Source organism: Capsicum annuum, chromosome 3 (assembly GCF_002878395.1).
Source record: "Capsicum annuum cultivar UCD-10X-F1 chromosome 3, UCD10Xv1.1, whole genome shotgun sequence".
NCBI classification, from domain to species: Eukaryota; Viridiplantae; Streptophyta; class Magnoliopsida; order Solanales; family Solanaceae; genus Capsicum; species Capsicum annuum.
The window spans coordinates 181,980,449-182,006,512 of NC_061113.1; the positions used below are offsets into that span (position 1 = coordinate 181,980,449).

The 26,064-nt window shown below is 31.2% G+C and overlaps 2 protein-coding genes across 22 annotated transcripts; both read right to left on the reverse strand.

The window, feature by feature from the left end:
* Window positions 1-4,591: 4,591 nt before the first annotated feature.
* Window positions 4,592-12,229, reverse strand: LOC107863529 (probable LL-diaminopimelate aminotransferase, chloroplastic). Of its 16 annotated transcripts, none has more exons than XR_007053130.1 (7): window positions 11,906-12,227; window positions 11,521-11,826; window positions 11,344-11,442; window positions 9,964-10,233; window positions 9,281-9,527; window positions 8,523-8,625; window positions 4,592-4,851 (listed from the first exon to the last, which is right to left on the reverse strand). XR_007053130.1 is itself a non-coding variant. In XM_047408490.1 (6 exons), the coding sequence occupies exons 4-6, from the start codon at window positions 10,207-10,209 to the stop codon at window positions 4,826-4,828; spliced, it is 375 nt and encodes a 124-aa protein (XP_047264446.1). In that variant the 5' UTR covers window positions 10,210-10,233; window positions 11,344-11,433; window positions 11,521-11,778; window positions 11,906-12,229; the 3' UTR covers window positions 4,592-4,825. The 16 variants fall into 16 exon arrangements, 11 of the variants coding, with proteins under 11 accessions (XP_047264446.1, XP_016564962.1, XP_047264445.1 ...); XR_007053129.1 differs by having other exon boundaries at window positions 11,521-11,778; window positions 11,906-12,226; XR_007053127.1 differs by having other exon boundaries at window positions 9,964-11,442; window positions 11,521-11,778.
* Window positions 12,230-19,846: 7,617 nt separating this feature from the next.
* LOC107863528 (probable isoaspartyl peptidase/L-asparaginase 3) lies at window positions 19,847-25,144 on the reverse strand. Of its 6 annotated transcripts, none has more exons than XM_016709466.2 (7): window positions 24,898-25,136; window positions 24,556-24,727; window positions 22,215-22,279; window positions 21,731-22,114; window positions 21,586-21,644; window positions 21,086-21,190; window positions 19,847-20,331 (listed from the first exon to the last, which is right to left on the reverse strand). In XM_016709466.2, the coding sequence occupies exons 1-7, from the start codon at window positions 24,961-24,963 to the stop codon at window positions 20,109-20,111; spliced, it is 1,074 nt and encodes a 357-aa protein (XP_016564952.1). In that variant the 5' UTR covers window positions 24,964-25,136; the 3' UTR covers window positions 19,847-20,108. The 6 variants fall into 6 exon arrangements, with proteins under 6 accessions (XP_016564952.1, XP_016564953.1, XP_047264449.1 ...); XM_047408492.1 differs by lacking the exon at window positions 19,847-20,331 and adding an exon at window positions 20,851-21,005 and having other exon boundaries at window positions 24,898-25,143; XM_016709467.2 differs by lacking the exon at window positions 21,086-21,190 and having other exon boundaries at window positions 24,898-25,144.
* Window positions 25,145-26,064: the final 920 nt, after the last annotated feature.

Below are 26,064 nucleotides of genomic sequence, written 5' to 3' on the forward strand. Positions count from 1 at the left end.
AGTCGAAGAAACCAGTGAGCATTGAAGAAGTTCGATCAAAGTATCGTAACGATCCAGAGAAAAAGACCGAGATTATAAAACAAAAAGTATTTAAAAACCTTCATCTCCATAGCCCCCAAAATACAAAGATTTGAGGGAAAAAAAAAATAAGCAAAATAAATCGAAGAATCAAGAAAAATTTTAAGTCATGATGTTGAAAACTCTTCTGAATATGATTCAAAAGAAGTTAAAGACGAAGAGGTATTTTGTGTATGTATTTATTAGCTAATGGGTACTCATTTGTGTGTGTGTGTGTGTATATGTTCAAATCTTGCTATGTATATATACATTCGAGGCATGTGCATATATTTATATTTTGTATATATATATGCATATCCATATGTACTTTTGTATATTATGGGTTTATTTTTGAACTGTTCTATGTCCTTTTAGAGGGTAACAAATGTATTTATTTGTATTTCTTACTGTTTAAGATATTCATTATTTATTTTTGATTACCTATATATGTGTGTGTATATATATATTTGTATTTTTTAATTACGTATATGTTAGGTAACATATGTATTTGTATAGTTTCCCTTTTTTGTATATATGCATAGAGATTTATGTCCTATATGCATATATATACACATATGGATAAGATATGAATTCTGTAAATACATATGCAGATTTATATGTATTTTTATACTGTGTTGAATGTGTATTTTATATTTTACAGTGTAATAAAGTTATTTATGTCTATGTGTTTTGTATATTTCAATTTTGTTTATGTAATATAGATGTATGTCTTTTTTTATTGAATAGGTGTCGCATGATCATATATTCATGGTAAGAAAATAATCAAGTGACAGTTTGTAAGTTTTTTAATATACATATGTCAAGTATCTGAATTTACATATATACGGATTATATTCTAATTTATTGCTTAATGTATTTGTAAAAATTGTGGATTGTATATGGGTACATATGTCGAGTGCCTTAGTTATGGGGAAGGCGTTTCTTTGATTGAGTTCAAGCCCGAGTTACTTCGTATAAGATATGTTTCACCGTGGGACTATGATTTAAGAAAACAAGAAGCTAATGCTCAAAGTGATGATTAAGCACCAATGAAGCCTATTAGGCAAATCAGGATAACAGACGACACAAAAGTTCTTGAAGTTTGATAGTCTTGTAGTTATATTTTGTATTTCACAACATGAAGTGCTATGATGACAGTGACGCAGTTGGGTAGTTGCTAAGTTTCGATCTTTCTTTTAGGCTTTGTTTGAAAAGTTGTTTGAATTGCGCAGTTATCTTTTTGTATTTTGCAGAATGGTACTTTATGAAATTAAATGGAAGTATTTTCGTTGTGGTTTTATGTTGAATATTTGTCTTGTTTTACATAAGTGATTATACATCTCTATGTTCATATCTTACATATTCAGTAGTTAGTTGAACAATTTTATATTTGTACTTATTTGTATTTACGTTTGTGCATGTACCTAAATATGTATTTAAATTTGAATGTAGACTTTTATATAGTTATACATGCAAATGTATTTTTTTCAAATACATCTGCAAATAAATGTGTAACTGCAAATGTAAACTTAATTATCATTTTTATGTTTTTATTTTATATATATTTGTGTTTGTACATGTACATATAAGTGTATTTAAATGGGAATGTACATGTAATACCCCGTACTTCTACCTCACTTGAAATCGTCTCAAGAATAATAGACACTTACTTTGAAAGATGAATCTATTTTTGTACACATGGAATTTTTAAGATTTTCACTTTTTTTCATGTGGAAAATTGAATTAGCTTTCCAACGATATCAATTTCGTCAAAATCTGACATCGGAAGAGAAAGTTATGGCTCAAATACAGAAGGCAGTCAAAACCGCCCAGGTGCGACGGTGGATGCCGACGGACTGCCGGGCTAGCGACGGACCGTCGCCCATGCCGTCGCAGCGAGGCAGTGAGACCACCTTCTGCCTAAAAGTGACAGTCCAGGCCAACGGACCGTCGGGCTAGCGACGGACCATCGCTCAGGCCATCGCAAAGGAGACCCACCCCTTTCTGCCCAGGTGCGATGGTCAGGACCGACGGATCGTCGATCCAGCGACGGACCGTCGCACCCACCGTCACACATCCCATTCAGTTATTTTAAAGTCATTTTTAAAAGAGTATTTGGGTCTTTTTCCACCTGATTTAACCCCAAATTACACCCGACCATAGCTCAGAAGTTCATTATTCCTCAACAACAACAAATTAGGGTTTTTCTAAGAGATCAATCCCCAAGAACAAGAAACCCTAGGTGCTTAATTCCAAGTCAAGAATTTAAGTTTTCCTCCACAAATCTTCAAGAAATCACTCAACCCAGGTATGCGTAGTGTTCATTAATGGACTCCTTTCGTCCATGAAGCCCAAGAATCTCTTTTCAAAGTTCAAGTGTATAAATTTTATGAATTTCATGTTGGGTTTGCTTTTGTTCATGTTGATAATGACCAATTGAATTATATTCCATGTTTAGTGATAAATCTTAAGTGAAATTAATTATTATAGGTGTAGATTCATGTGAATCCATGATTAAACCCTTGAATGGTGAAATTAGAATTGAATCATGATGTTTACTTGTTGTATAATGTTGTCTACATATACAATGCTTACCATGTGTTTGATTAAATGTCGATGTGATGGAAAAGTGCCCAAATAGTATGACATTATGAAATCCCCAATTATGTACAAGTTTATACATGACAAGTGTTTGATGAAATATCTTAGTCAATGAATTATGGATTATGATATTGATCATGTATTCAAGAAAGTCATGCTTTGTCAGTTTCCTTCTATCGAGTCCTGAGGGTACTTGTACCCGAAAATTTAGTTATATGCCTAGATCCAATGTCATGTTTTCAAGATACTCTCAGTCAAGCCATGTTTAGTAGAATTCAGTCAGTCTCATGACTCAGGAAAACTCAGTAACTTCAACAATCTCAGTCAGTTATCAGATCTCAGTAATATTGCGTCTGTCAACGAAACTCAGTTAATTCAGTCTAGTTCAATTCAGTAATTCATGTTCAGTGTCTATTCAGATGGGAGTAGAAATTAGCACCGAGTGAACCCAAGGATGGAGAACTCACCTGTTATATGAGGGTGTGATTCTTAGAAGCAATCGTTGCATTCCAGAACTACGTAGCCAACATAAGTTGAGACATTATAGCCTGCTATATGAGGGTAGATGAGGTGGCTTAACCTGTTATATGAGGGTTCCCACCGTTCTCATTAGAGTTACCTGTTATATGAGAGTTACTCAGAGATTGTCCTTACCAGTAGCGCGGTATTGACACCCTTTCTATTGGGGTTACAAATTGAACCCCAACTCAGTTATATTGCGTTATTTGGGACATGTCGGTTAGATGAATACTTCCCACAGTTTTAGTTACAGAATCAGGACTGTCAGATACAGTCATTTAGTCTCAGTAATAGAACTCAAATAGTTCTACAAAATTCAGGACTGTCAGATACAGTCAACTCAGAACAGTACGAAACTCAGCTAATTCCACCAGATTCAGGACTGTCAGATATAGTCACTTATGTTAACAGTTATTTCAGTTATACAATTATCGGTATCTCATGTTATCAGTACCCAGACTCAGTAATTATGTTATCACAATCTCAGTTACAGCTATTATGTATTCATGCATGTATTCTCACGTTCATGTTATTCAGTCAGTTAGTATAGTTCATGCATATGAACCCTTTGCATTCAGCCTACCTCACATGTATACAAGTACATTCCATCGTACTGACGCATTTGCGCTATGAAGTTTTATACCATAGGTTCAGAGACACAAGCTCCAGAGCATCAGTAACATTCCAGTCTCAGCAGGCAGAGTTAGCAGTGAATCCTCATCCTTCAAGGACACGGCCATTACTTTATTATCTCATTAATTAATTTATTAGTTGGAGTTAGTTGGGAACATGTGCCATCAACTCCTTATTCAGACAATTCAATCAGTTAGAGGCTTTCAGACTATCATGTTCAGTCAGTTTATTTCAACTCTTTTAAGTATTTCATACCCCATTCAGATGTTATATTTTATCAGCTATCATGTCTCAGTTTTGAACCTTATGGCCTTTCAGTTAATGTTTTCATATTTTTCATGATGTTATCCAGTGTACACGTACAGATATCAGTCATGGATTAGCTTGTGGTCCTTCGGAGTCATAAGCACCGTATAGCGTTCCGAGTACCAGGTTTGGGGCGTTATAGTACAAGCCTATAGGTAACTGTATATGTATTTTTCAAACACAGTTGTAAATACATATAGGTACCTGCATATATATTTTCAAACATACTTTCAAATACGTGTAGGTACCTGTATACATATTTCAAACACAATTGCAAGTACATATTGGTAGATACTAGATACATATGTATTTTCAGACCTAGTTGCAAATACACATAGGCAAACTATATTTGTATTTTTTTTTTTTTGAATATATAAATATGTATAATTTTCCTGAATATATGAATATGTAATTTTACATATCCAATTTTACACATATGTGCAGTGTCTACAAGTAGGAAATCAATTCAACGTTATGACATTCGAAAAAATATCTTTAATGAATATAACATCACAACAAATGTTAAATTTACGATTACAACATCACAACTAATGTATCATTTACAATATTTTCTACACAAACGTCTATTGTGTCCAAACGCTACATGAGTTAGATGATTTTCTTTTTAAACATATTTCTTTCTAATTTTCCGCAATCTTTCTTTGGAGGTCTTCTAGGAGGTTGCTTGTATTTTAGGAACAGTGCAACCTCAAAATTTTACACAATAGTGTATAACTGCAATAAAAAAAAATTTAATACAATCAAAACCATTTAACCAAATATTAAACACCAATTATAACAATCTAATAGGGATGCTTCCAATTGCCAATCTCCAACACATAAAAAATGTTGTTGAAAAATATAAATTAACAAATACAGCATATTCAATCGGTTAAATTATATACAAAAATATAGACAACATACCAATATAATCATAAAGGCAAAATTAATCAAAATATACAACACAACTCTAATTATACAAATGCACACAAAATATAAAATCACACTCTCAAAGCCGCAATTTCACAAAAAATATACAAATACACTCACAACATACAAATAAATTAATAATATACAATTATAATCAATATATACAAACAAAACTCTAAAAATACAAATACAGTGAAAATATACAAAAGCAAACAAATAAATAAATAAAAAACGAACAACATTTAATTACACTCAATATATAAATACACTCAGCGCCAATATAATTACATTTTGAAAACAGAATATACAAATACACACAACGCCAATATAATTACATTTTGAAAAAATAAAATCGATACTGTTAATTGAGTAAATAGCAAAAGTTTGATCAAATAATAACTTTTGCTCGATCAAATAATGAAGTTCAATCAAATATTCAAAATACAATTTAAGATGAAAAACGATTTGCTGAAAAATCGTTATGAAGAAATATTTTGCTGAACAACAATGATGAAATTCATATAAAAATACGATTTCAAACAACATGATTAAGTAAACGATTTTGTATTTGCTGAAATTCATATATGAAATCACTTTTCCGATTCAATTCCTCTAACAACAATGATGATTTATGTTATTTTGAAGATCATAAAGATAAGAATCTATAGTTGATTTGAATTTGATTTGAGATGTTGAACATTATATTGTAAAATCGCTATTTGAATTTGAGTTGAGTTGAAAAATAATGACAAATATATTTAATAAGAGTCATTTATGAAAAAAGAATCTTCAGTTTTAAATACATGAGGCAAATACTCTTTATTTAACTCAACTAATTTGAGAAAAATGACAGTAAATCCCGTTTGTATATGTATTTCAATAGCAAATAATATTTAAAATACAAAATACAAATTGCTATTTCAGATAATTATGAAACGGTTACTATGAAGCTTCTAATTATAGGCTTAAATTTGCTACTTATGAATTTCTCCCTCTCGCCCCTTCCCCCTTCCCCATTCGAAAAAAAGATTTCTATAATCATTAAAAGGGAAACTCAGGAAGGGGGACTCTTTGCTTCGCCTTTTAATATACATATGCCAAGTATATGACTGTACATATATACAGATTATATTCTAATTTATTGCTTAGTATATTTGTAGGAATTGTGGATTGTATATGGTACATATGTTGAGGGCCTTAGTTATAGGGAAGACGTTCCTTTGGTTGAGTTCAAGCCTGACTTGCTTCGTACAAGATATGCTTCACTTACGTGGGACTATAATTTAAGAAAACAAAAAGCTAATGCTCAAAGTGACGACGAAGCACCAATGAGGCATGTTAGTCAAATCAGGATAACAAACGACGCAGAAGTTCTTGAAGTTTGATAGATAACAAACGACACAGAAGTTCTTGAAGTTTGATAGTCTTGTAGTTGTATTTGTATTTGACAACATGAAGCGCTATGATGACAGTGACGTAGTTGGGTAGTTTTTAAATTTCGATATTACTTTTACGTTTTGTTTGAAATGTTGTTTGAATTACACAGTTATGTTTTTGTATTTTGAAGAAAGGTACTTTATGAAATTAAATGAAAATATTTTCGTTGTGATTTTATGTTGAATATTTGTCTTGTTTTACATAAGTGATTATATATGTCTATGTTCATATCTTACCTATTCAATAGTTAGTTGCACAACTTTATATTTGTACGTATATTTATTTATGTTTTTACCTAAATAAGTACTTAAATTTGAATGTACATATATATATAATATATATATATATATATATTAAAAGTGTGAAGGTCTTTAGAAAAGTGAATTGAACTTTTTGCCCTTCATTAAAAAGTTCGCTTTAGACAAAATCGTCTTTTACCCTTTTCCCTATAATTAAATTCTTCAAAATAAATATACTAAATATTTGCTACAATTAAATTCTACCCAAATTTAGCTTTTCTCCCTACTTAATTAAAACACCCTTTGTTTTTCTACTTGGTTAAAACATCCGACTTTTTTTAATCCTATTTGATTCCTACTTGATTTCTTTCAACCAAAAAACACCCTACAATTAAATTCTTTCCAAATTTAGTTTTTCCCCATTTTTTTTTTAACTTTTTTTCCTATTGATCAAAATACCCATTTTTCCCTACTTGGTTAAAACAACCGTATTTTTTTTCTCCTATTTGGTTCCTACTTGGTTTCTTTCAACCAAAACACCCTAAATTTCCCTACAATTAAATTCTTTCCAAATTTAGCTTATTTTTTCATTTTTTTCCCCTACTTGGTTTCACCAAAAACACATCCAAATTTGTGTCCTCTTTGGTTTGTATATTTCGTCCTTCTATATAAAACTTTGAGCTTTTTCATTGTTCATAGTTAGAAGCAGTTGCGATATTTCATTGTTTTTCGTCTTAGCACAGTTTCAATAATTTTATTTTCAGGTTTTTATCATTATATCATCAACAATTTTATTTTCAATTTTTTGTTGTTATATTTTATCTCCCTTTTGTTAATTTAAACACAATATTACTTGCTATGCCAACATAAATTATTTAGTTTAATTTAGCTTAATGTGTCCTATTAGTTCAATATATTTTATTTTCTACGACTCATAACTAACCTTCTTTGTCTAGCAACCTACGACATATTCAGGTATAATTCTTCTCACCTCACAAACTTACCTCTATTCTACGTTCTTATCGTTCTATGTGTCCTTTTAGTAAAATATATTATAATTTCTATTGCTCATAACTAACCTTCTTCATCTACCTACCTGCCAACAAGATTTACATATTCAGGTATAATTCTTCTCATCTAACAAATTTACCTCTACTATGAAATTATACATTCTTATCGTTCTAACTTCTATTTTTTAGAAGATTATTACAATGGATCCTATCACCGAAGTAGTGGGTATCAATACTTCAAAGCCAAGAAACTGTGTCTGGATGATCAAAGTCTTGGTCATCGGAAGCGGGCCAACGAAGCCGTTTAAGAATGGAGGCGGTTCTCAAAAAAATGGTTATATTAGTTGACGAGAAGGTAATATTGTTCTTTCATACCTCGCATGTTTAATAATTTCTCATATATAAAACTATTTGTTCTGATGTTTTGTGAATAGAAAACTTAAACTTTTATGGAGAGTGACCGAGTAACCTCATGATAACTTCACACACATCAATGATACATATCTTCTCACTTTTAAGTTTCAAGTTTTATAGTCCAGTCCTTACTTATATCCGTACTTATATTATTGTTCTTTTGGTTGCTAGGGGAAGGGGATGTGAAATATGAATATGGTGCTAAAAATATATGAGTTATGCAAGACAAATTATACACTATACAACTGGACGTGAGGATAGAGTAGTTTAATAGCTTTCCTGTTCAGATCGGGAAAGTATGCACCAGGAAAAACTCCTCAAACTAAAAGAACATAAATTTCACAAAACTAAAAATTGTGTAGGAAGATAGACTAACCAGCTCCCATAGCAGCAGTCTTGTCATGACTGTATGTATCAGATTTTCCCACGCCATTCTCTGTGTCGTCCTTTGCTGTGTTAGATTCAGGACCAGATACTACCTAGAAAAAGAGAATGTAAGCTAATGCCAATTCAAAAATGGATTTCTACGATTAAAGAAAGGGTAGATGTGTTAATGGATGAACACAAAAGCAACACTTCTTCTCATGAAAAGCTAAAACAATTCAGCAGTTTCCACATTCTTCAAATAATAAATCATGTCCTTCTTCACCTCTATTATCCACAATCGGTGTCAGGACAACAAAGAATATACATTTGCATTAACACTGACATAAATGCTACTTCTAATTGTTCTATTCCTTTAGTTGATTCTGTCAAACAAGAATATCTGACATCAATATCCATTTCTATGATGGATAATACTAGAGAAACTGCAGAAGATTTTAGAAATCAGTACCAGACAAATTCTAGATTCATCTCAATATTTCATGCTAGGTATATAGATAGTTAACAACAATAACTTCAGAACGTAAAAGCAAGTTGCTTACTCATTTTATTTATCTTTTGGTAGAAAAAAGGGAATTACAAGAGAATTACCAATTGAAGTATTCGCTATCTTTATTCTTAACTATCCACTTAAGCTTCCACAATGTATGACACTATGGTCAAAAGCCCACAAGAATTGATCAAGGAACATAGAATTCAAAAACAAAAATTACCAATGAATTATTTATCAATCGATGTTTGAAACATTACCTGTGCCACAATACTTAGATGCTGATCAGCAAATTTTGTCATCCCCAGTAAATGGAAAAACAGTGAACATGATAAGGTTTAATATTGATCACAACCAGTAGAAAGTACAAATTACTGCTCCTGCCATTTCATTTTTTCTTTTGATAACCGTGGTGTTTAGGCCAGCTTTCGCGCACCTCACCTAAATTCATGGGATATCTATCATCTCCTACCAACAACAGATATCAAGTAACTCTGTCCACCAAGGCTAGGACAAATGAAAAGAATCACTAACTGTAATAAGTAAACAACAATCACTAAGGTAAAGGAACTACATAACACTAAGCCAATATCTGAGATTGATCAAAAGAAGTATAGTACAAAGAACCAGCAACAGGTAAATTTGTCTGGAATAAAGTGAATAAATTTTTCCGAAAAAAAGTAAAAAAACTCTCATGGCCAAATAGGCACTAAGTAACTTGAACTTGAAATTGAGGTATAGTTGTAATGGGATTTAAAGAAAAATGGAAGAAGATTGATCATTATAGTAAGCAATGTACTGATAAGTAACAGCTAAAAAAGTAATACACAGACAATATGGGTTTGTCATCTACTGTTACATGCTACAAAGTTTAACCAAATGATAGGTGAAACTTCCACCAGAAAATAATCATCGTTAACCAAATAACATGATCTGAACTTACCTCTTTGGCTCCAGAAATCTCAAAGATGGACTTCGGACTGTCATCACATATATACATATCATATGCAGAATCATAAACAATAATTGAGCCATTGTCTTTAGCAAACTGCACCAATTTAGTCATCTGCTCCCTTGATGTCGCCGCACTAGTTAGATTATTAAGCGAATAGAAAAATCTAATGTCTATCCAAGGAACACTGGATAACGACAAGGGAAGAAGGAAATGCTCTTTTATAGACGGGCACATCCTAAGGAATACATAACAGCCAATCTGCATAACAGAGTTCCAGATTCACATATAAAAGTCCCTGCACGAATAAATGCTAAACAAACACTCCAGTTCATAATGCAGCACATACTATTGATGCATCAATGCATATAGAAGAAGAAATACATGCTGAATAAACTACTTCACAAGATTGGACATCAGTAAAAGTAACGCGATTCCATTTTCAATTTTTGCCAACAGAGAGCTATGCATTCTTTCACTGTATCGCTGTTTTTGTAAAACTTTTCAATCCCCTCCTAATTCGATTCAGTTATGTTGTTACCAAGCCACTTCTAAAAAACAGAACATACATCATAACTTCCATTCGAGTGACAGAAAATGCAGCCATTGATGTGTCTATTAAACTAGCATAAAGACATAAACAAAATATTGATGCAAGAAAAAATAAAGACAGGAATTTTGTGGCAGCTAGATCACACTAGCATCACATGACATGGCCATGGCCGGAGCCACCTTAGGCAAAGGGTGGTCTGATGCACACCTTTCACCAAAAAATTATATAGTGCACAGAGGTTAAATGTTAGCTATCATGAGTATATATTTAATTCTCCACACCTTTTGCCAAATACTTGGACGGTCATTAGACATGATAGTAGAATTTTTAAACATATTCCCTAATATTATGGTGATCGCCAAATCTAAATGTGCTACAATAAAATCTCAAAGATGATCTCTTCAACCACAATCATCCCTCAAGTTCTAAAACCATTCAAAATATGTACACTATACAATTGCGGAGTAGAATAAAAAAGAAATTTAAATGGAAGAAAAGGAATCGACGATGAGAAAGAATAATGCAAAGGAAAAACGATTTTAGTTCTAAATATCATGATTGCAGAAGTTATTTTTCTAAGTACTTCGTAATGTATACCCAATGCACAATTATTAAATTCTTCCTGTCTATTGGCATCCGTCTCCATCTCCATGGGTATTGATTTGTTGTGGCTCCCAATTTTTTTAATCGACAAGTAAAATACCTAAAAATTGTGATTCCTAAAGACTCGAAACACATTTTCCACGGAAGAACCTACTTGACCGCTAAGCACGGCTTCAATTTTAAGAGAACTGAACAATGATCAACTACTTACTAACCTTCTATCCTAATCCTTGATCTCCATATCTTTTCATCTAGGGTCAATCACCTCTCCCGAATTCTTCTGTTTACTCTTCCTCTCTTCAAACCTGCCGTAACTAAAAAATAAAACATTTGTTAAGCAAATAAAATTACAACAAAAGAATAAAATTAAAAGCATAGGAAGAGTATAGTACCAGCGCTACAAGAAGTAGGAGGATCCTTTTGAAGATCTTTGAGCTACACGAATGAAGATTTCTTTTCTGAACAAAATAATATATTTTGTCCTTTTATATCCAATTTATCAGCTAATCACTGTCTTAAAGTCTACAACTCCTTCCATCTACAGATCCCCTAATCTTTTTCTGCCACTGAGAAACATTAGATAACCTGGTTGCAAGAACATCCAGTTTTTGCTTCTATTACTATCCCATACCTCAAATTCAACAATCTCGCTGACATGCAAACATCAAGACATTCAAAATTGACAAGATTAAGCATACCTGACACATATTATATGCAACTCTTCAAACGTGTTAAAGCATGAAAAACGAAGGAAAAGGGAAAAGAAGAGGAAATTACAAGCGAAACTTGATGATCATCTCCCAGGAACGTTTCTGTCCTCCAAGCACCCATCTTCACCTCTCTATTGTGTTGTCTGATTCTATGCCAAGGGTTCACTGTAAATTCGATGTAAGTGTGACCTTTGAATCTGGGGGACATAGAAGTAATGAAGTAGTAGCCCAAGAATCTGCTGCTTCCTCTTCCTCTTCCTACTTGTTCATCTTCCAAATAGAAAGAAAACGTTTGAGAAAAGAGAGAGAAGAAAAAGAAGCTTCTGGAGTTCAGACTTGACTTTCCTAATTCATTTTTTTCTGTGTTTTTAAATTATTCGCCTTTTCTCAATTTGGGCGTTACTTTATCATTTTATTCTTAAACGTGCATGTTTATGTTGGGTTTGAAATCGAAAGGGTGATACGGAAGTTATTAGCTGTAAATCATTGTGGTGATAATTGAAAAGACACATAATCAATATTAAAAAGTTTAATATTATTATATTATTTGATCTATATATAAAATTTAATATTAAAAACATAAAAATTAATGAGAGAGAAAATCTCTCCTAAACAAAGATTCTTTAAAGGCTACATTGTGGATGTTATTGTATTATGGTATGAGAAGGGTTCTTCTATTTATAGATGTCCAGTATTATGGTATGAGAAGGGTTCTTCTATTTATAGATGTCCAAAAGAAAGAGTTTAGTCAAATATGAAAAAGAATTATATTTTTCTTTCAGAAAAAGTAAAAGTAATTATGATAACTTTTATTTTTCTTCTAAGAAAAAGTAAAACTTAAATATAATAAGAAAATCAGGGCAAAAACCCTAACAGTTTATATATATCAAATTTTAAATTATGATTTAAAATTATAGTAAATTTTACTCACTATTTACCAATTTATATAAAGTATTTTAATCTATATAAAACTTTAAAAAATATTATTACGATTTAAATTATAAATTAAATTATATTTTTCTATTATTTAGATCATCTCATTATAATTACATTTTACATAAAGTACAAATATATAGAATCGTAAGAATAAAAATAATCCATCACAAAAACGTTATTTTAGAAGTAGGAAATAAGAAAGTATAATGACTAAAATCCTCTTTAACCAACTGCACCTTATAAAAGTGATTCAAAGTTTTTGCCTTAATTAAAATTCTTTTCAATAGACAAAATCATCATTTTACTATTTAAATTCTTTATATTTAAAATTTTAAAATCAACTACATTTTTTATTATTAAGTTTTCCTCATTTGACTATAGCACGGTTCTTAAAATTTAGAGTTTTAAAATTAATCAAAAAATTTATCACAATTGCTTTATTTCGATTTGAAAGTCGATAGTAAAATCGATTTTCTTCCCCTTGAATGTATTTTGCCTCTTAGAGGGTATTTTGTCATGCTGCTTATTAGAAAGTACTTAAAGAATTAAAGGGTATGATACGGTAAGAATTCATATTTGTCTTCTTTTAACTGAAGAGTTTTGCATATGTGTTAAATTTGATTTATCTTTATTTTAGATAAATTGATGCATAGAAAAAATCAAAGGCATGTTAGGCGACTTGCTGAGTTTACATAGATGATGGTTTTTTGATAATTCTTGTGATGTTAGGCGATTTATTGATTGAATTTTAGTTTGATGTGTTCATAAAAATAGTATAAGAAATTACTTTTTTGTAGCGATTTAAAGATAACACACGCACAACTAATATATTTTATATATGCGTTTATTCTTAAAAAAAACGTTTGATACACGTGCAACACACGTATACTATTCTAGTATAGTTATACATGCAAATATATATATATTTTTTTACAAATACACCTGCAAATAAATGTGTAACTGCAAATGTAACCTTAAGCTTATCATTTTTATATTTGTATTTTATATGTATTTGTGCTTACATGTACATACAAATGTATTTAAATGGAATGTACAAGCCTATAGGTAAATGTTTATGTATTTTTCAAACACAGTTGCAACTACATATAGGTACCTGTATATATATTTTCAAACACAATTTCAAATATATATAGGTATCTATATACATATTTTCAAACACAATTACAAATACATATAGGTTGATACATATGATTTTCAAACCTATATATATATATATATATATATATATATATATATATATAGGTAAATTATATTTGTTTTTTTTTTTGAATATATGAATATGTTTTTATATTTTTTTGAATATATGAATATGTAATTCTACATATTCAATTTTACACATATATGTAGTATCTACAAGTAGAAAATCAGTTCAACATTATGACATTGAAAAAAATATCTTTAATGAATATAACAGCACAACAAATGTTAACTTTATGATTGCAACATCACAACAAATGTATTATTTACGGTATTTCCTACACGAACGTTTATTGTGTCCCTTAAAGCGAAAAACACTACATGAGTTGATGATTTTCTTTTCGAACATATTCCTTCCTGATTTTCCATAATCTTTCTTTGGAGGTTTGCCAGAAGGTCGCTTGTATTTTGGAGGCAGTACAACCTCAAAATTTTACACAATAATGTATAACTGCAATCAAAAAATTTAATACAATCAAATACATTTGATCAAATAATAAACACCAAATAACAATCTAACAGGCATGCTTCCCATTGCAATTTCCAGCACATTAAAAATGTTACCAAAAAATATAAGTTAACAAATACAGCATATTCAGTTGGTCAAATAATATGCAAAAATACTAACAACATAGCAATAGAATCATAAAGGCAAAACTGCAGTTAAAATATACAACATAATTCTAATTATACAAATGCACACAAAATATATAATTATACTATAAAAATTATAATTTCACATAAAATATACAAATACACTCACAATATACAAATAAACTAATAATATATAATTATAGTCAATATATACAAACAAAACTCTAAGTATACAAACACAAATAAAATATATAGACAATGAACAAAATGCAAGTAAATTCTATAGAATATACAAATACACTTACCCTCAATATAATTACATTCTGAAAATAAAATATGCAAATACACTTCACGTCAATATAATTATATTTTGGAAAAAATTAAACCGATACTGTTAATTGAGTAAATAGAAAAATCGAGTTTGATCAATTAATAACTTTTCAATCAACATTGAGTTCGATCAGATAATGGAGTTCAATCAAATATTCAAAATGCAATCTGAGATGAAAAACGATTTCAAACGATTTACTAAAAATTCGTTATGAAAAAATGATTTGCTGAAACAACAATAATGAAATTCATATAAAAACGATTTCGAACAACATGATTAAGTAAACGATTTCGTATTTGCTGAAATTCATATACGAAATCACTTTTTCGATTCAATAGCTTTAACAATAATGATGATTTATTTTGAAATTTTGAAGATCATGAAGATAAGAATCTTTAGTTGATTTGAATTTGATTTGAGATGTTAAACATTATACTGTAAAATCGCGTTTTGAATTTGAGTTCAGTTTAAAAATAATGACAAATATGTTTAATAGAGTCATTTATGAAAAATGAATCTTCAGTTTTAAATACATGAGGTAATTATTCCTTATTTAACTCAACTGATTTAAGAAAAAGAAGGACAGTAAATCCTGTTTGTATATGTATTTCAATAGCAAATAGTGTCTAAAATACAAAATACAAATTGCTATTTTAGATAATTATGAAATATTTGCTATGAAGCTCCTAATTATGGGCTTAGATTTGCTACTTATGAATTCCTTCCCCCCCCCCCCCCCAACCTCCTCCCCCGTTTCCCCCCTAAAAAAAACTTCTATGATCATTAAAGGGAAACCCAAAAAAAAAGGACTTTTGGCTTCGCCTTTTAGTATACGTGCCAAGTATATGACTGTACATATATATAGATTATATTCTAATTTATTGCTTAATGTATTTGGAGGAATTGTGGATTGTATATGGGTACATATGTCAAGTGCCTTAGTTATGGAAAGACGTTCCTTTGGTTGAATTCAAGCTCGACTTGCTTCGTATAAGATATGTTTTACATACGTGAGACTGTGGTTTAAGAAAATAAAAAGCTAATGCTCAAAGTAACGATGAAGCACCAATGAGGCCTCTTAGGCAAATCAGGATAACAGATAACACAGAAGTTCTTGAAGTTTGACAGTCTTGTAGTTGTATTTTGTATTTGACAACATGGAGCGCTATGATGACAGTGACGTAGTTGGGTAGTTGTTAAGTTTCGATCTTACTTTTAGGTTTTGTTTGAAAAGTTGTTTAAATTGCACAGTTATGTTTTTATATTTTGCAAAATGGTACTTTATGAAACTGAATGGAAGTATTTTCCTTGTGATTTTATGTTGAATATTTGTTTTGTTTTACCTAAGTGATTATACATGCATGTTCATATCTTACAAATTCAGTAGTTAGTTGCACAACTTTATATTTGTATTTATATGCATTTATTTTTGTACATATATCTAAAAATGTGTTTAAATTTGAAGGTAGACATTTATATAGTTATACATGCAAATGTTTTTTTTTTTACAAATACATTTGCAAATAAACGCATAATTGCAAATGTAATCTTAAGCTTATCATTTTTATATTTGTATTTTATATATATATATATATATATATATATATATATATATATATATATATTTGTGTTTGTACATGTACACACAAACGTATTTAAATAGAAATGTACAAGCCATAGGTAATTGTATATGTATTTTTCAAATACAGTTGTAAATACATATAGGTATTTGTAATATATAGTTTCAAACACAATTTCAAATACATATAGGTACCCGTGTACATATTTTCAAACATAATTGCAAATACATATAGGTAGATACATATGTATTTTCAGACCCACTTGCAAATACATATAGGTAAAATATATTTGTACTTTTTTGAATTTATGAATATGTGTTTATATTTTTCTGAATATATGAATATGTAATTTTACATATCCAATTTTACACATATATGCAGTATCTACAAATAAAAAATTAGCTCAACGTTATGACATTAGAAAAAAAATATCTTTAATGAATATAACATCACAATAAATGTTAAATTTACAATTGCAACATCACAACAAATGTATCATTTACGATATTACCTACACAAACGTGTATTGTGTCCCTTAAAGCCACAAATACTACATGAGTTGATAATTTTCTTCACGTATTTATCCCTTTTTTATTTTTTTGCAATCTTTCTTTGGAGGTCTGCTAGGAGGTCGCTTGTATTTTGGGGGCAGTACAACCTCAAACTTTTATACAATAATGTATAACTACAATAAAAAAATTTAATACAATCAAGTACATTTAACCAAATTAAACACACCAAATAACTATCTAATAGGGATGTCTCCCATTGCCAATCTCCAACACATCAAAAATATTATCAAAAAATATAAATTAACAAATACAACATATTCAGTCGGTCAAATAATATACAAAAATACTGATAACATACCAATGGAATCATAAAGGCAAAACTGCAGTTAAAATATACAACATAATTCTAATTATACAAATGTACACAAAATATATAATTATACTATCAAAATCACAATTGCACATAAAATATACAAATACACTCACAATATACAAATAAACTAATAACATACAATTATAGTCAATATATACAAACAAAACTCTAAATATACAAACACCATAAAAATATACAAACGCAAACAAAATATATAAACAAAAAACAAATAAAATTTAATTACACTCCACAAAATATACAAATACACTCAACACCAATATAATTACATTCTAAAAACAGAATATACAAATACACCCAACGTCAATATAATTACATTTTGAAAAAAATAAAACCGATACTATTAATTGAGTAATAGCAAAATCGAGATTGATCAAATAATAACTTTATTGATCAAATAATAACTTTTCGACCAACATTGAGTTCGATCAAATAATGGAGTTCAATAAAATATTCAAAATACAATCTGAGATGAAAAATAATTTCGAACGATTTGTTGAAAAAACGTTGTGAAAAAATGATTTACTGAAATAGCAACGATGAAATTCATATACAAAAAATGATTTCAGAAAACATGATTAAGTAAACAATTTCGTATTTGCTGAAATTACTATAGGAAGTCACTTTTCCGATTCAATAGTTCTAACAGCAATGAAGAAATAATGTTTTAAAATACAAAATATAAATTGCTATTTCAGATAATTATGAAACAGTTGCTATTGAAACTCTTAATTATGGACTTAAATTTGCTAGCACGTGTCCTGGGCATATGCGAAGAGTAAAGTCAACAGAATATCCTACAAACCAACTCAGACTCTTAGCACGATATGAGTGAAATAAGTGAAGGACTCCTAAGAATGTCTCATAGCCTCCCGAAGATAGGAAACGAACGTCAACATTCCGATTCGCAAGATCCCTAAAAAAAAAAAAAGGGTAAAAAATACCCCTGAACTATCTGAAATGGGGCAAAAATACTCCTCGTTAATTTTTTGGCTCAAAAATATCCTTCCGTTAAATTTTTGGCTCAAAAATACCGCTCTCTAACAGAACCAAGCACGCCATGTGGACAAAAAATGCCACATGGCCAGTCCATGTCAGTGTCCACTTGGAAAATCAATCCCAATTAATACCACTAGCCATCATCATCGCTTTCTTCTTCTTCATCATCTTCGAGCATTAATTTCTCGAGTTCAACCATATCGAATTCAGTCATAACAGATGAAGCAATGAATTTGTACTTTACTTGATCGATACAATTCTCCAATGTAATAATTTTTTAAATTTTATTTCCATGTCATTATCAGTTAACAAAATATGAACTTGATATCGTCCAAGTTCGTGCAACAACATTAGATCTTATTTGGTGTAGATATTTCTTGAAATACTAAGGATTTATTGCAATCCAGCCATTTCAAGATTTAAGATGAGAAAATTGACTAGCATGACATCTGCAAATCATGAGCTGCTTAATTTTCACCGTGTCTCATGAGTTTTAAGAATTAAAACTGAGATTGGATTCAATATGACTGAACTCGAGAAACTGATGCTCGAAGAAGAAGAAGAAGACAACAATGATGGTTAGTGGTATTAAATGAGGTGATTTTTCACGTGGATACTGACGTGGACTGGCCATGTGGCATTTTTTGTCCACATGGCGTGCTTGATGTCATTCCGTTAGAGAGTCTGGCATTTTTGAGCCAAAAGTTTAACAAAGGAGTACTTTTGAGCCAAAAAACTAATGGAGGATATTTTTGCTCTATTTCAGATAATTCAAAGATATTTTTGACCCTTTTTCGAAAAAGAAAAAGAAAAAAAAAAGACTTCTGTGATCATTAAAAGGAAAACCCAGAAAACGGGACTCTTGGCTTGGCCTTTTCAACTTTTAAGGAGATCTTCGGAAACAAAAAAGAATCTACTATTTTTTTTTTTTCAGAAAATATTTCCAAAACATCGTTCTGTTATATATTGGAAATTTTGATTACTTTTTTTAGATGAATTTTTTATGTTTACAAAATTTATAGTGAATTTTCCTACTCACAAGACTTGAACTCCAACTTTTTTTGATATTAGTATGGAATACATGTTCAAATCCAACTTCAATTTCCAAATAATACCATTTTAAAATCAACTTCAGAAACTCTTTCATTTCCAAATTTCAACCAAATATATATCAGCCACATAAACTTAACTTTCATAGTTCCTTTATAGAACCGACCAATGTTGAAACAGATAATACTCTCTAAAGGATTTATCATCAATTAGGTTCCTTAGTCCACAAAACAGGTAGAAAAGATAGTCTAGTGCACTAAGCTCTCACGATTTACAAGATTGGGGAAAGGATTAGACCACAATGAGAATGAGTCTATTGTATGCATATAAATAAAACATTTGTCAAACTAGCAGTTAATCTTTACTGAAAATAAAAGAAGTTACGCCAAGAAAAAAATCCTTTCCAACCGATCGATCTTATGGCCCATTTCAAGTAGCTGGGTGAAATCACCAAGTATAATATTGATCTGTAGATATCTCAGGTTCTCAGCCAAGTAATAGAAGCCTAATTGGGTTGTCATTACACACTCAAATTTAAAGTTATCATACCAATGTAGACATTTTATGGTTTGATAATAAGTCCAATATGCAAAAGAGATTATGAGTGTGGCTTTATGGAAGAGAAATAACTTCAAAAAAAGTGGCGTATGCTAAATGGATCATTGGGGATGAACAGTAAAGACCTCGACATCATTCATTGCGGGATTTCTGACGGAGTACTGAAAAGTCCAACCATGGCATGCACCTGCATGAATTCCACTTCTGTTGACTGCAAATAGAGCCCCAATGAAGCCTGGATATTTCCTTACAATTCGCGATATAGCATCTTTTGCAGCAACTTCGGGTTCCATTCCTAGTCTCATATTCTCCACAGCCTGATAACTGGCATCAGGCAAACAAACATAGAAAAATGTTTTATCTCCATTCAAATTATACTGACCTCTAAAATCCAGACATAAGCTTAAACATGTATTTGGTCCAGCTATAAACTTCTGCAATTCCCTACTAAGTGTAACAGGGGGAAATAATCCAGGGACAATCAATCAGGGGAATGATTCTAAAACTTTATCTGGAGTTTGTGATCCCAGCTAGAGAATCTGAGAGCAAGAAAAATCAACTATAACCTAGGTATACCGACTATTAATTTAGATGCTTAAAGCACAAATTTGCTGTTCCATTTTTTTGGAGGACGAATACTGGTTGATGCAAAACTACAAATCAACTATGATAAGCTAGGTTTTTTCAAGAGGCTTTATCTTCTAACGGCCTGGCTAATTGCTCAGGAATCAAATGAGACATTTAAAATGCTTGTTTGCACATGCAAAATCTTTGGTACAAGCCATATGACAATATGCCGCTAATCATTGTACGGTAATGATTTAACATTCACAGGAATACCACCTGCATGCGTGAAAGACCGAGGAGCTATGCTTCACTATTATTCTCATGTGGTGTTTTTATGTATAATCCCCAAGCTTCAAACCCTTCCTACGAACTTTACCAGGTCAGATATTCTAAACATTCTCTGCATCCTATTTACCTGCTTAATTAGAAAGCTAAAGTTACATAATTTCAAAACATAATTTCTGCTGTACATGATGGCATGAAAAATTCAGAGGAAGTTCTTGCTAGGTACCACGGAAGGAAGCGCATCATAATATCACCATCCCCAGTAGCTCCACAAGCACCAACTTCAGCATCTGCATAAGCTGAAGACCCTGCTATTGGTCCATCACCTACCCTACAATTGCGTTTAAAAAGGGGAAAGGAGAAGTAAAAGGAAACTATTATCTAAGTAAAAGGAAACTATTAAAGATAGAAAACCAAAATCAAAAATACAAAACCAGTCTTATAAAGTGTCGTGATTGAATCACCATTGTAATGCTTTATTCTGGTTTTTGGGAAATAGGTATGGAACGTAAGGGCTTTATTCTGGTAGAGAAGGTAAATTTCTACTGTAGAGGCAAGTATACTCAATTCAAAATCTTCCACTGATCCCATATTGAAGCAAGTTGACGTATTTGGCGTATGCACAACAACTCTAAAAAGGTCCCGGAAACTTCTCTTTGGCTTCATGTGAAGTGTTGAAAGATCACAAAAAAGTTTATCATAGCATAAACAAGTAAAGATCCTCACCTTCCGGGAATCTTGAACGTGGCTCCATTAGTTGATGTGCCAATGGCAATCCGTCCAACCTAAAATGGAAAGTAATAAACAATTTCTGGTGAAAGAAGCTAACAAGCTGAGCAAAATCAGGAACGCTGACATACCAACAACTTACTTGGTCAATGACAGCCATGGATATCGTATCATGGCTGTGCAAATCTACATTAGCTGATCCAAATTCATTAGGACTGAGCTCATTAGACATCAGGCATCTTCTTATTGAAGGATCATTTGGATGGTATGGACCACAATTATCCCTGGGGATAACGCTTTTCCGAAAATTAGGTTGGCAATAATTCTCTTTCCATTTTGTCCACTTCTCTATTGACTCAACTGAGCTTAGGTTTGTAGGCCCTGGAAGGCCCATTGAAATGGCAAAAGCTGAGGCTTGATCGCCCACAAGCATAGTATGTTTAGTATACTCCAGCACTAACTTTGCAGCTTTAATGCCCTCTGGCACATGCCTCATAGCAGCAACAGCACCGACCTCCATTGTTACCTATACATGTCTTAGCAAGTCCAAAATAAATTTCAAATTATGTTTGCCTTCATCACAGTGATTATAAAGCAATATAAAAGAATAAACAGAAAACTATTACCCCATCCATGACCATGGCATCAATTGTAGTTTCTCCATTCTCATCCGGACTTCCGCCAGGCCCGACTGACATGAAAATAATACTTCTAAACTGCTTTAGTCATACAAATAACATATTGTATAAATCATCAGCTAGATGCTCAACTGCATCAACTCTTACCTTACAATTGGCTAACTTTTCTGTCACCAGTATTCTTACTTAGCCCAAAATTATACTAACTTCCAATATCTGAACTAAAAGTATAGATTTTTTATTTTGACAACAGACAGTCAACGGACTTGGGACAAACTTGTCAATCGCTCAACTCTCTTACATTGAGATAGTACAAATAAAATGTGGTAGATGCAGTGATACGATTGGAAGTCCAGAGGATTACTAAGCATGATATGCTTAATATTCATTTTTGTTGAAAGTCAAGAGGATATTTTAATGATAATGCCACAATTGGAATCCGGAAAATTAGATAAAAAAGGGCAGCCCGATGCACTAAAGCTCCCGCTATGTGTAGGGTCCAGGAATGGGCCAGGGCCTATTGTACGCAGCCTTACCTTGTATTTCTGCCAGAGGCTGTTTCAAAAAGTTAGGTTCATGTAACTCAAAATCCTATATAAGAAATCCTTCTTCTATCCTGCCAATCAACTCATTCAATAAGAATTTTTCCCCCACATTTCTCCTGGTATTGATATCTCTAAAATCTTAGCGGAAACCTTATGTTGTTTCAACTTTCAGCAGCCAGCCTTACACTTATCTACCCGGTTAATTTTTTTCTTGTTTTTTATGATTGTACTATTCTTGCTTCCTTCTGGTACTGTTTTGAAAGTAGGATTTCTCTTTCTAATGAATTTCTGGTGACGTTGTGCCTTTCTGGGCGACCCATTTGAAGGTAGTGTTCATTTTATTAATACTGCACTCAAGTTAGTTCACTATATGTATTTGAGGAGCGTGTAAAAGTCAAGGGAAGTATTAAGAGAATCATTAAAAATATTGTGCAGAAACTTAATGATTATGTCACAGTAATTACAATCCCAAGAAATATAATATTTTCTTTATTTCATCTAGCTTAAAAGTTAAAACTTCTGTGGTATAGAGCACTGCATAGATCTTGTTGGATGTTGTACTCATTGGGGATTTCAATAAGTTTTCTAGTTCAGTTGTATTTCAATATTTAGTATAGGGGTGGTATTGGTACCTCCGCTAGGAACACTTAAACTTTCGTAGTAGCATTTTTTTTTAAAAAAAAAGATTGAATAAATAATTCTTTGATAGTATCAGTTGAAGGACTGAGCAATGACCACTACAACGATTTGCCGTCAAAATCCTTGGAACAGAAAACCGCTTTAGCTGCAGAAGTTCAATCACTTCATGAATGACCCAAGAGAACGTTTTTGTTCATTGTATTGGCTTTAAACTCAAATTCTTCCCAGCAACCAATCTAATGGCAAATAATCTGAGCGAAGATCTTCACTGCACATTCATGTGAAATAAGGAGAGTCACAAGACTAATTCAATTCCTAAAGCTATAAATCCTAAAGTGGAAGAGGAGTTGCTTGGTTTTAAGTCAACTCTACATGATGCGGTGGCCTTGACATCTAATATATTCACTACTGGATTAAGATGGTATGTCCTTGGATTCACCTCTTGAAAAAAATTTCAAAACATCACTCCAACTCAAATCCTCATAGATATTTTTGTTTCTAAAAGCATCAAGGTAAAAGCAACTGGAATCTTAGGTTTTTAAGCAAGTAACAGCAACCAAAAAGTAAAGCCCTCATTTTTCAAAAGAGAAGTACAAAAATGACCTAAAAGTACCTGTAACAGAAAAAATGTATCTAATGTATTTAATTTCAACATCCAATCTACTATAATGATATATTAAAGGAAAACACATAAATGTGCCCTTAACTTGACCTTGGCTGACATTTATGTCCTCCAACTTTGGGTGTGTACAGATAGACGCGAAAACTTGTATAAAGTTGAAAAGTTGAACAAGTAGACACATTCATCCTATGTGGAGTGCTACGAGGCAATTCGCATCTCACATGGTGATCTACGTGTATTATGTTGCATAAGACGCATGTGTCTACTTGTTCAACTTTATACAAGTTTAAGTTTCTACTTATACACATCCAAAGTTGGAGGACATATATGCCAGCTGCAGCCAATTTAAAGGACACATTTATGCATTATGCCTATATTAAATAACTCCGCCTTCGGCTCACAAATTTTACTATCCTATTTCAGTTAATCAACCATGAAGAAAGAGGAAACATGAGTTTTTTCTTTTTTGGATTAAAGGATAGGAAACATGAGTATAAAATGAGTATGGAGGCATAACATATACCTGTACCATCACATCTTAGTTTCTCACAAGCAGAACAACCTTCCACAACTGCATCTACTGCAGATAAACCACTTTCAACAGCATTCCACGCAGCTCTAACAGCTTCCAAAAAAGGCCAGGTGCTTACAACTACAGGATATTGTAAAGAACCCCCAACTTCATTCACCAGTGCCTATTCTCATAACAAATATACAAGTCATACAAATTGCTTGGAAGCAATGATTAGATAATAAATTATCCTAAATAAAAGAGAAAAAACTAGGTTTCGATTGATTATAAACTATTGGGATTAATGATAACAATAAACCTAGGTCGATTGATGATAAAATAGAAAATCCTTACGGTGGAGAAAACAAAGCTGAAGATGAAGAGATAAGGGAGAAGTTGCAGGTGCTTCTTCATGCTCATCACCGTCTACACTTTTCAATTGCACTTTCTTCTTTCTCACTCGCTCTCTAATTTGAATTCAGATCAAATCCTCAGGTCAAATCAAATCAAAAAATGAAATCAAATCAAATCAAGAAAAAAAATTGGTTTATGATTTGTTTGATTAATTTGACGTTTAAAAAGATACTAATCATTCATAATTTGATTTGGTATTAATCAAAAAAAAAAGTTAAATTGAACTCAAATCAAATCAATATTATATATATATATATATATATATTAAATAATTTAAATTTATTGTGAAGATTTTTAATAAAGTATAAAAGTTCGAATCACTCTTACAAAATCTTTCACACTTTAAAATAATAATGTAAACATAAACATATACACATATATATTTTTCAATTCTAAGTGGTTGATGGTATCACTTTTACATTTGTATACCTTTTTCCCTTGTTGCCACAAGATAAGAAAGACGCATCAATTTAAACCATATTTGTATTACGATTATTTTATATATATATATATATATATATAATCGTTCCTTATTTTTAAAGTCAAATCTTTACAAATTTATTGATTAAATTCTATTACGTACTTAAAACATTTAAAATTCTGGAACTTTTTAATTTTTTCTTATTCTAATAGTTTTATATTTATTTTTAAATTTTTCAAATCTTCTTAAAATCAAATTTAGTTGATTTAAAATTCTTAAACTAATAAAAAATGTATCAATTGTATAACTTCGTATAAGGAAAGAGTTACCATAAATATATTTAATTAATTTTCAATTCTTAAATCAAAAAAAGATATAGAAGTTCTAACGTCTAATAAGGAAATTTTTTTTTACCATAAATACATTTAATTAATTTTCAACTCTTAAATATTAGGACGAAATAGTGAAAAAGACGATTTTGTTTAAATATTAGGAAGAAATAGTGAAAAGGACGATTTTGTTTAAAGCAAGGATTTCAATGATAGGCAAAAAGTTTAATTTACTTTTCTAAGGATATTCACCTCTCTACTTTAGAGGTAGTGGTATAGACTGCGTACATTCTACCCTCCTCAGACACCACTAGGTGGAAATATACTGGGTTTGTTGTTGTTGTATTCACACTTTTA

What these genes read in the sequence shown, in the direction of transcription:
- LOC107863529 (XM_016709475.2), bottom strand. Translation starts at nt 10,239, where the DNA reads ATGCAGATTGGCTGTTATGTATTCCTTAGGATGTGCCCGTCTATAAAA. An exon ending in AGATTTCTGGAGCCAAAGAG is followed by an intron (nt 8,626 to 9,963) that starts GTAAGTTCAGAT and finishes CTCTTTTTCTAG; the next exon opens with GTAGTATCTGGTCCTGAATC. An exon ending in GACTGCTGCTATGGGAGCTG is followed by an intron (nt 4,852 to 8,522) that starts GTTAGTCTATCT and finishes TTTTTATTGCAG; the next exon opens with TTATACACTATTGTGTAAAA.
- LOC107863528 (XM_016709466.2), bottom strand. Translation starts at nt 24,963, where the DNA reads ATGAGCATGAAGAAGCACCTGCAACTTCTCCCTTATCTCTTCATCTTC. An exon ending in CCATGGCTGTCATTGACCAA is followed by an intron (nt 21,645 to 21,730) that starts GTAAGTTGTTGG and finishes TTTCCATTTTAG; the next exon opens with GTTGGACGGATTGCCATTGG. An exon ending in ATGATGCGCTTCCTTCCGTG is followed by an intron (nt 20,332 to 21,085) that starts GTACCTAGCAAG and finishes GCCTGATGCCAG; the next exon opens with TTATCAGGCTGTGGAGAATA.